This window comes from Arachis stenosperma, chromosome 4 (assembly GCF_014773155.1).
Source record: "Arachis stenosperma cultivar V10309 chromosome 4, arast.V10309.gnm1.PFL2, whole genome shotgun sequence".
In the NCBI taxonomy this organism is placed as follows: Eukaryota; Viridiplantae; Streptophyta; class Magnoliopsida; order Fabales; family Fabaceae; genus Arachis; species Arachis stenosperma.
Window position 1 is genome coordinate 138,726,978 of NC_080380.1, and position 11,245 is coordinate 138,738,222.

The window sequence follows — 11,245 nt, forward strand, 5'->3', positions numbered from 1 at the left end:
GTCAGAGAAGAAGATGGTAGAAGCAAGTAATTTGAAGAAAGAAGTAGAGGCTAGGCATGGGTAATGTAAACCTAACTCATTTTCATTTTCTTCTTTAATTACATTGCAAGTTTTTCTCTGTTCTCTCTCCTCTCTCTTTCAGTCTTGTCTAGCAGGAAAGGAGGGATGAAGCAAGCTATCACTAAAAATCACAGAGAAGCTAGTTGCAAGAAAGAGGCCATTGTGTTTATGGCACGAAAAAGAAAAAGAAAAGTATGTTGTGGCTGAGATAATCACTAAATGTGGAAAGATTTGGTGAGGTAATCTCGGATCCTTCATACTCAAAAAGAAGGATGAAGATTCGGCCAGTAAGGAAGATCTTTGGAGGCATGGCTTGTCTTTGATTCTGCTCAACCACCACAGGAAGTAGCTAGAGTGGCGAAGTGATGGTTGAGGCAGAGATTGAAGCAGATGAAGTCATCATCATCATGAAGCATCAAGGGCCAGAAATCCATCTTGGAGAGGAAGCCAAGGATGGAGCGCTCGGATTGATGAAGAATGATGACTAAGGAAGGACTAGAGGTATTTGCATGTTGGTTTTTGCATGAGTTACCTCTTCTTTCTCTGTGGCCGAACCGGTTGTGTTTTGAAGGAAAGGAAGCTGAGCTTGGGTTTGTGTTTCAACTGTGAAGGCTTCACTTCTCTATAAAAGGGGTGAACAGTCATGGTTTGAAGCAAGGAGTAAGATTTGAGAGTGCAAGGCACAGAAGTCTCAGAGCTACCTAAGCTAGCAGTTCTTCTTCTCCTTCAATATTTTCTGTTTTGTATTTTTCTGTTTAATTTTGTCATGTCTTGAGTCTCATGGAAAAAGGCAAACAGTGAGGTTTGTATGAAAAAGCCATAGAGCGGAAAAAGGCAGAGAGTGCAAAATTAAAAGAAAAAGCCATAGATGTCCTTAGAGTTCCTTTGTACATCTGTGTTGTGTTTCATGATTCTGTGGGAATCCCCTTGTAAGTTGGGTTAGCACTTTACAATTTGTAATCTGGATGATTATAGTGAAATTCCATCATTGTTGTGATGGAGACTGGATGTAGGCTGCACTGCACTTAGCAGTTGAACCAGGATATATCTGGGTGTAATCTTCTCTCTCTCTTCCTACTTCAATTCTGTTTTTACTGTTCAGATGAAAAATCAAAAATGTCTCGTGTCAAGTGACGAGACAAAATGAAAATGTCTCGTGGCTAGGGACGAGCTAAAAACAGAAAAGTTTCTTCAAAGTCCAGCAAGTGTTAGCAAGCAAAAAAAAGGGGGCTAAGATTCAACCCCCCTTCTCTTAGCCATTGAAACCATCAGGGGATGTTCATTTCATAACTCAAAAAATAGCTATTGTACAAATAGTCCATTGTCTCCCTAGCGGGATCCAAATTAAAACTTCAGAAGCAAATAACCATAATATATAGAGAGTTTTTTACAAATTTTGGCAAAGTTTCATCTATAACTGGAATGCGTCACAAACTCTGTCCATCAACAATTAACTTAAACAGCACCAATTGTCAACAATCATTGAACAACAGTCAATAATCAAGAAGCAACATCCATAAATCCACTAAATCCAATAAACTAGAATCAATAATCAAGAATCAATAATCAGTATATATCTAACACTTTTATCAATTCAAACCTACAACCCTAAATCCACTAAAACTAGAATCAATAATCAAGAATCACTAATCACAACTTATCAAACACTTTCAGCATATAAAAGACTTAAAGTAGTACTTACGTCGTTCCGCCATCAGGTCAAATCGTCATCTGTATGATGTGAGGTGGTGGGGGGCATCAGTTGACTGGCTTCCGTGAGAGGATTCCAGCGCCGCGGTGTCCGTTGCTGGAGGCAGCGTCGCCGAGACAGTGAGCTACTAAGCAGATGGAGGCGGATGCGTCGCCGTAGGACGCAGGGACGTAGTTGGGATTAAGGACCATGATGAATGGCTGGTTCGATGCACCCACAACATGTGACATCACCGGGTAGTCAGACTAGATGGAGAGGATCTAGAATACACAGGGATACCAACAGAAACTCTCCCTCTACCACGACCACTAGGCTGATCTGTAATATCTCTACCTGTCGTCATGTTTGCAAAGAGTATATCAATTAAAAATGTGCTAAACATATTCACAACATCATTCAAAATGCTTAATCAAAATAAACTACGTTAAACTTAGTTAAAGAAATATATTATCCGTTGAAATCAAATAAAACAAAAGAGGTAAGTGCACATTCCAACTTCACAAATATTTAGTAATATATATTACTACATGTATAATTTTTTTCGTATGCAAATAAAAAGTCATTCATAAGTAATTTAAAATAATCTCATATTTAATTTTTTTTAATTTACTAGCATTTTTACTCTTAAAACATTGAAAATTAATGTGATTTACTATCGGAGTCTTTAATCAAAACCAAACAAAGAGAAAAAATCAACAATAATCAACATAAATTAACAATAATCAGAAAATCAGAACAACAAATTAACTTTATAAATTGTAATAACTAATTCAGAACAAATCAACAATAATAAAACATATTTTAATTAGAATCGGAACATGTTCTAATTAAAATTGAAACTAAACAAGTTCAGTACTCTAAGTTCAGAATTTTAAAAAATCTTAAATTCAAAATAAGTTTAGTACCCTAAGTTCAGAACTAAATAAGGAATAGAAATAAGAACATGCTTTAATTAAAATTCAAACTAAACAAATTCAGTACACTAAATTCAGAATTTTAGAAAATCTTAAGTTCAAAACATGTTCAGTATACCCAAGGTTCAAAACTAAATAAGGAACACAAATCAGAATATGTTCTAATTAAACTAAAACTAAATAAGTTTAGTACACTAAATTCAGAATTTTAGAAAACTCTAAGTTTCAAATAAGTTCAGTACTCTACGTTTAGAACTAAATAATCAACAATAATCAGAAGTCTCAAAACAGCAAATAAACCTTATAAATTATATCAACAAATCGAAATTTCAGATAACCCTAAGTTCAGAAGCATTATCTAAAAAAGAGCACTAGAGATGAGAAGAAGAAGCAACATAGACGACAGCGGTGTAGGCGGCAGCAGCAGCGACATAGATGGCGGCAACAGCAGCGACGTAGATGGCAGCAGAAGTATCGGCGACGGCAGCAGCGGTAGCAACTCGTTTAGAATTCGGCAACTACAACGGTAACAGCAAAAACGACGAGAAGTGGCTCTCGGAGAGGAGGGGGTTGTCGGGAAAATGAGAGGGGTAGAGAGAGAGAGAGAGGCGAGAGAGTTATACATATAGAGAGAGAGAGAAATCTGAATGAGGGGAAGACAGTTTGCGCTTCAAATTTATGACACAGTTACCATCGGTTTTACCGTCGAAAAAATGCAACAACCACGTATTGCGGATCGCCAAAATGAAGCGTTTCATTAATTGGGTTTATCATTGGATTTTTCCACCGATAAATCTGACCCTAAAGGACACGCCAATTTTTTTTGTTTTACCTTCAATTATTACCGGCGACTTTACCATCAGAATCATAAATCCGTTGAAAATAATTTGACCTGACGAATTTGATGTCCAACTCATCGGTAAATTTGCTGGTAAATTCGCAGCTACTCTACGACGTTAGATTTAACAGTAAATCTGATGGTACGCAACATTTTTTTATAGTATGACAGAAATTGTAACTAATGGTAGTAGACGCTAGACTTGGTGTACCTTGATCGAATATAATTATATTTTCAAGACCATATAAAATAAAATGGTACATGTCTATTTATATCTATAAAACTAGTAGAACATGTTTGTTTTAGATTCACACAAAGAAAAAATCATCTAAAGTGTGATTTTATGTCTATTGTGCTGGTGATTTTATGTCTATTGTGGTGATGATTTTTTGGATTAGATAATCTTTTGTTTTTTTTGTATAAAAGAATATTGAAAATTTGAATATTTAATATCTATCAGTAATCATCTATGTGTTGGAATATATTTCTATCACTATTATTATAATAAATTTATTTAAATATATTTTATTTACTATTACTATAATTGATTTATTTTAGGCAAGCTAATAAGTGTACAATATTTGTATAATTGTTTCGTGTGATTAATTAATTATACCCTTTCTCCTTTGTCGTATACGGAAGCTGCCCAAGCAGTTTCCAGCCAATTTCCTTAATCCACAAACACGCGCGATCACTCTCATTTAGTCTTTGTTAATTGAAGTAATTAGTCATAATTAATTAATTAATTATACTCCAAATTGTGACTATAATTTCACCCCATTATCAGAAGCTGCGGACATCAAACCTCAATACACATGACTATATTGTTGTTCAAATGGCATTGGTGGTAGGTGAAGCCTCTTCTTCCTTAACTCCTTCCCCAAGATCATTCACCTATCACGTGTTCTTGAGTTTTAGAGGAGAAGACACTCGCACTAGATTCACTAGTCATCTCTATGCTGCTCTTAACAGGAATGGAATCACAACGTATATTGATGACAACAATCTTCGCAAAGGCGATGTTATTTCCGATGAACTCCTGAAAGCAATTGAAGAGTCTATGTTTGCCGTTATAGTTCTCTCACCCAACTATGCTTCTTCCAGTTGGTGTTTGGATGAGCTCTGCAAAATCCTTGACTGCAACAAGAAGCTAGGGCAACACATCGTGACGGTCTTCTATGATGTAGAGCCTTCTGATGTGAGGCACCAGAAAGGAACCTTCGAAAAAGCTTTCATGAAACACGAACAGAGACAAAACGGTGAAAAGGTTAAAAGATGGCGAAATGCGTTAACACAAGTTGCTGCTTATTCTGGTTGGCACCCTAGAAATCGGTAAGCTAACTAATACTTGACTTCTTATTCTGTGCATGTTCAAAGTTTTGTGGAATTTTTTTTTATTCGTTTTTTTAAATATTTTTATTTTCAATGTTTTATATTTTAAGAAATGTAATTATTGGTTTGTTGAGAACTGTGTCTTGTTTTTAAATAGAAAAAACATCGAAAATATGGTTGTTTTAGCCATTTTCACAATTTGTTTTCAATTTCAAAATTAGAAATAATATAATTATATTTTTAACTGAATTATAAAAATTTGTAAATATATTTAGTTTGCTAATTTAGTTAATCCGCTACAGATAATGTAAATAATTATATATGTTTGTTTAATTGTGAAACAGTGAAAGATTTATCCAAGGAAATAATAAGTTAAGAAAAAATGTCACTAAAAAAATTTATTATTTATATCCAGTAATATTGTTATTTTGAAAAGCTATATTATTATGCTTCAACATTACTTTGTCTCACTGATTATTTTGTTGGTATTCTTTTTATTATTTTACTTATATTTATAACATCCAAAATAATAAGATAATAATACACAAAATATTTTTGGTACATATCTAAAATTCGTGTTTATAATTTTTTAATATAAATAATTTTTTGATAGATTCAAAATAATAAGATAACACATACAAAATACTTTTGATACACATTCAAAATTTGTTTAAATTCATGCTTATATTTTTTTAACATAAATAATTTTTTAACACATTTAAAATTATAAGATTTCTAAATAAATTTTTAATACATCCAAAATTTATCCAAAAATAATTGTGTTTATTATTCTTGTTAAATAATTATATACCACACTTAGAACCGAAAAAAATAATTTTGATAGTATTATTTTAATTTTAATTTAGTTAGAATTTAATTTTAGTTTGTTATTTTTTTTATTAGGTTTAAATTTAAATTTAAATATTCTAAATTTAAGGGAATATGATTTTGAAGTTTAAAATTTAAATTAAGAATATTTGAGATATAATATATAGAAATAATTATTATAATTATTTTATTAAATTTTTATATATAATAACTAATTAAGGGATAAATTTTGATAGGATACCTAGCGGCACCAAAATTTAGGTGGGTGTACTTTTCCTATAAAATAAGAGACTAGATTTTAAAATAAGATAATTAGAGAGATTTTAATTATAAAAGTTAAATTAAATTGATGGGAGGTGACTTAGTAAAAAATTAATTTAATTATATTATTAGATTCAAAAGCTCAGAGATAGTTGAAAGTTGAAACTAAATGGCTTAGTTGTTTTACTCTTTTTCAGCTTTTTTTTTTTTTTTTTTTTTTATCTAAACATATAGGCAACAATCTTATTTTAACTGACAGTCTACTTTTCTTCTTGAGTATCTGTTTCACTTAACTTTCACGTAAACAAAAATAAAAATACTAATTATATGTTAGCCTAAAACCTGTTGCCTGTGTTTTTGTGTTTTTTATTTTCAAGGTTTGATAGAATATTTTGATCTAAGGATTTGAGAACATAATATAAAAGTTTAATAATATGGCATCTAATTGAGGGTATTAAGGAATATCAAGTATAAATAACTAAAAATGTTTAACAATATAATATACATAGAATTATGATATTAACTATTTTCAAGTAATAATTCAATTTAAATACAGCTTTCGTTATAACTGATTTTCTTGAGACTAAAACTCATGAGGGAATTTTAGACATTAAGGTGAGAGTGAGACTCAGTTTGGCAATATGAGCGAAGGATAACACTATCGTTTGGTGGAGAGACAGAGACAGAAAGACTGAGACTGAGAGACAGAGACTAAGAGACAGGGATTGAAACAAATCTCAGTATTCTGTTTGGTGCAAAATGGGAGACAGGAATTGAAATAAGAATGAAACTCTAATTTAATTTGCACAAAGAGTAAAATTGTAATTAATTAATTGAAATGAAAGTATTTTATGTATAAAATGTTATTAAAGTTTCAGTCTTCATCTCTAAAAATTTCAGTCCCCTGCGTCCCTAAGTTTTGGAAATACTGAAATACTGAAATTTTGGAAACAGAGAAAAAAAAATTAGTACCAATCTCTGTCTCTATCTCAGTACTTGAAAACAAACGCTACCATATTGTAACTGGACTGGACTGGTGTGATTCACAAGTTTCTAGTACGTGGATAAAAAAAAGATTTTTTTTTTTGTAGTTTGCATTGTTTATCTTTCTCTTATTATAATTTTTTTTTTCTAAAGAAAAAGTTGTTTCTTTATTCACCTTCTCTGTCTAACTAGATTTACAAAGAAATATCTTTCAATGAGGCAGCACTTGTGGAAAGCATTTCTAAACATATACATGAAATACTGATTCCAAAGTTGCCATCTTCAATGAAGAATCTTATAGGGATTGATTCAAGAGTGGGACAAGTGATTACTCTCATAGGCCTTGAATTGAATGATGTTCGCTATATAGGCATATGGGGAATGGGCGGCATAGGTAAGACAACTATTGCTAGAGCTGTCTTTGAAACTATTCGAAGTAGATTTGAAGTTGCTTGCTTTCTTGCTGACGTAAGGGAGCGATGTGAGAAAAAAGATATTACTCACATACAAAAACAACTTCTTGATCAAATGGGTATTAGTTCAACTGCTCTTTATAGCGAGTATGATGGGAGAGCAATACTTCAAAACTCGTTACGTCTCAAAAAAGTTCTTCTTGTTCTTGATGATATAAATCTTGAAAAGCAATTAGAGAATTTAGCTGGAGAGCAAGATTGGTTTGGTTCTGGCAGCAGAATAATAATTACAACCAGAGACCAACATTTGCTACAGGAACAAGGGGTGCATGAAACTTATGAGGTTGAAGGATTAGTGGAAATTGAAGCCTTTAATCTCTTTTGTTCAAAAGCTTTTAAACTGCCAGAACCTACAGAAGGGTTTTTGGATTTGTCCAAAGAAGTAGTCAATTATAGTGGCGGTCTTCCTTTGGCACTTAAAGTGTTGGGGTCCTATCTTTATTGCAGATCCATTGAAGTTTGGCATAGTGCTATTGGAAAAATAAAGAATTCTTCCCATTCCGATATTATTGATGTATTGAAAATAAGCTATGATGGTTTAGATTCTATGGAAAAGAACATTTTTCTAGATATTTCATGTTTCTTCAAAGGAAGATCAAGAGATTATGCAACAAAGATATTAAAATTATGTGGTCATCATGCGGAAATTGGTATTGATATTTTGATTAATAGATCATTGGTCACATTAGAGCAGGATAAGTACGGGGAGGATACTCTGAGAATGCATGATCTGATTGAAGAAATGGGCAAACTTATTGTAAATCAAGAATCTCCAGATGATGCTAGTAAGCGAAGCAGGCTGTGGTGTGAAGACGATATCGATCTTGTACTTAGACAAAACAAGGTAGGTGCCCACTCTTTTTCACAATTATAAAATGTATAGAATTAATATACTACCTAAGTAACTAAGGACACAATTTATTTAGTTGTTATTATTATTATTTTGTTTCAATCAGCATAGACTTTTCAACTGTTTCTTTGATGTAGGAAACTAAAGCAACACGTAGCATTATTCTATACGACAAGCGGGATGAACTGTATTGGAATGATTTAGCTTTCTCAAACATATGTCAGCTAAAGCTCCTCATTTTAGACGGCGTGAAATCTCCCATTCTCTGCAATATTCCCTGTACATTAAGAGTTTTGCATTGGAGTGGTTGTCCAATGGAAACTCTACCCCTTACAGATGAACACTATGAACTTGTTGAAATTGATCTGTATCTTAGCAAAATTGTACACGTGTGGCATGGAAAAAAGGTAAACCTTTTCATCAAAAAGCACTATCAAGTTTTATTACATTAACAGTTACAGCAAAGATAGTAATGCTCTGATATTTCTTTTGTTCAGTTTCTAGAAAAGTTGAAGTACTTAAATCTGTCAAACAGCCACAACCTGAAGCAAACGCCTGATCTTTCTGGGGCTCCCAATCTTGAAACACTTGATCTTTCATGCTGTTCAGAGCTGAATGACATTCACCAATCTCTCATACACCACAAAAACCTTCTTGAATTGAATTTAATCAAGTGTGGAAGTCTCGAAACGCTTGGAGATAAATTAGAGATGAGTTCACTCAAAAAACTAGATCTATATGAGTGCAATAGTTTGAGAAAACTGCCAGAATTTGGGGAATGCATGGAACAGTTATCCATTCTTACTTTGAGTTGTACAGGCATAACAGAGCTACCCACGACGATTGGAAATTTGGTTGGCCTATCTGAGTTGGACTTACAAGGATGCAAAAGGCTTACTTGCCTTCCAGACACCATATCTGGATTAAAGTCCCTCACGGCTTTGGATGTTTCTGACTGCCCAAATCTTCTCCTTCAATCTTTGGATTCTCTGTCTACTCTAACCTCATTGCTTTTATCGTGGAACAAATGTGTGGAGGTTCCAATAAGCATCCATGAATTTCCCAGGCTCAGGCATCTGGACCTAAATGATTGCCGTAATCTGGAGTTTTTGCCGGAGCTTCCATCAAGTCTGAGAGAATTGCAGGCATCGCGTTGTAAGTCACTGGATGCATCCGATGTCAATGATGTTATATCAAAGGCGTGCTGTGCCTTCGCCGCATCAGCTAGCCAAGATGGTGATGACGTCATGCAAATGTTGGTTTCAGGGGAGGAAATACCATCATGGTTTGTCCATAGGGAAGAAGGTAACGGAATAACAGCCACATTTCCACATACTGAAACCATTGCACTTGCTATCTGTTTCCGATTGAGATCAACATCAAGGCGCATCAGAGGAGAGCCTTCGGTTATCTGCAATGGCGAAGAATTCATCACCGAGACTTTACTTGCAATGCCGGTGATTGGATATTCTCCGCATTTTTTCCTTCTATGCTTGAGAAGTGACTGTTTTGTTGACCAATCTTGCCAAGATTATCTCTTCCAAATGTTATTTCCTAATGATTATTATGGAGATATCACAGTAGAGAGTTCAGGAGCCCGCTGGGTATGTAAGCAAGACATTCAAGATTTGATGAAAGCTGGAACTGAAACAGCAACATGAACATCTCACCTTCTCCTCCTGTTATTTATTTTGTAAAAGGTTAGCACCTAAGATGAAATGCACTCATGATAAACGTAATTTCTTCCCTAAAATAAAATTATATAATTTTCCATTTGAGGAGGCGGCCAAGCTTATCTAATAAAAGAAAGAATGTGGCATATTTTTGTGGTTCATGGATCTTTTGTTGAGATTACAGATTCTCTTTACTTGCTGGGTCAAGATATGCATACTTTTATAAATTATAACAAAACATGTATCTGTCCACTGATTCAAGCGAACAGCTTCCTTTGGAAATTCAGATGGATTGTCTCAAATATAAGTACCATGCATCATCTTTCTTTGGATTTGATTGTGGCAACAAGCAAAACATGAATTTCTTCACAAATCGCTGCTATCGGTGCTAGTCCCCTGAATCTGCAATAGTTTTTGCATACAGAACATAGAACTATATGTCGGGTTGTGCCCCCGACTTGCACCAACATCAGGTGGGGATACTCCCATTTCCCTTCAACAAAATAAAAAAGGATGAATTTGAGTATATAATGTATTTTTTATTTGTTTTGTGAAAAACTTTTTGTACTTCTTTGACTTTCTTTTCTGCTTTTTCATTCTAGAATTGTTCTTTAATTTTGTTAGATGTTAGTTAGTCGCGTTTTTTATTTAAAAAAAAGTTAGAGTAAACTATTAAAGTAATATCTGAAAGTTCGTAGTACGGACAAAACAAAATTTAAAAGATACTAACAACAAATAAAATTTTAAAAGATTTGAAAATATGATAAAAAAATTGTATAAAATTATTACCCTTTTTTCAATTCAAAGTTATAATATAAATACAAATTGAGGAGGTCGTATAAACTCTGAATCATTATCTAGAGATTAAAAATCATAGTTTCCTCCTTGGCTGCCATGAACCAAAACTCCTGGAAAGCATTGTTGAACAAATATATAACAAGTGGTCAACTATACTAAAGCTCTTCCATTGGCAATTGAGGTATTAGGTTCCGACCTATGTGGAAGAAATGATGATTTCTGGCATGATTCTATTAATGAAATAAAAAGTGATCTGCATGATTATTAGTGGTTAAGAGAAAGAAGTTGAATTTTGGCCTCTTTTTAAATTTTGTTTGTAACTATACTTTTTGTAGAAAAAACATAGGAGATACTTTGATTTTGTCTCCTTACACAATAGGAGACAGAACCGAGTTGTTTGTAAGAATTGTTATAGTGAAACATTGCTGAGTAGAAAAATCAGGAGACACTTTATTTTTGTCTCTTACGGAGAAAAGAGTAGAGAATGACACACGAATGTATTCAGTTTGGCTATCCAATGTAA

At 33.3% G+C, this 11,245-nt stretch overlaps 1 protein-coding gene across 2 annotated transcripts; it reads left to right on the forward strand.

Annotated features, from left to right (window-relative positions):
* Window positions 1–4,321: 4,321 nt before the first annotated feature.
* Window positions 4,322–10,561, forward strand: LOC130976001 (disease resistance protein RUN1-like). Of its 2 annotated transcripts, none has more exons than XM_057900726.1 (4): window positions 4,322–4,855; window positions 7,141–8,245; window positions 8,389–8,658; window positions 8,749–10,555. In XM_057900726.1, the coding sequence occupies exons 1-4, from the start codon at window positions 4,359–4,361 to the stop codon at window positions 9,910–9,912; spliced, it is 3,036 nt and encodes a 1,011-aa protein (XP_057756709.1). In that variant the 5' UTR covers window positions 4,322–4,358; the 3' UTR covers window positions 9,913–10,555. The 2 variants fall into 2 exon arrangements, with proteins under 2 accessions (XP_057756709.1, XP_057756708.1); XM_057900725.1 differs by having other exon boundaries at window positions 4,716–4,855; window positions 7,121–8,245; window positions 8,749–10,561.
* The last annotated feature ends 684 nt before the right edge of the window (window positions 10,562–11,245 follow it).

What these genes read in the sequence shown, in the direction of transcription:
- LOC130976001 (XM_057900726.1), top strand. Translation starts at nt 4,359, where the DNA reads ATGGCATTGGTGGTAGGTGAAGCCTCTTCTTCCTTAACTCCTTCCCCA. An exon ending in TTGTACTTAGACAAAACAAG is followed by an intron (nt 8,246 to 8,388) that starts GTAGGTGCCCAC and finishes TCTTTGATGTAG; the next exon opens with GAAACTAAAGCAACACGTAG. An exon ending in ACGTGTGGCATGGAAAAAAG is followed by an intron (nt 8,659 to 8,748) that starts GTAAACCTTTTC and finishes TCTTTTGTTCAG; the next exon opens with TTTCTAGAAAAGTTGAAGTA.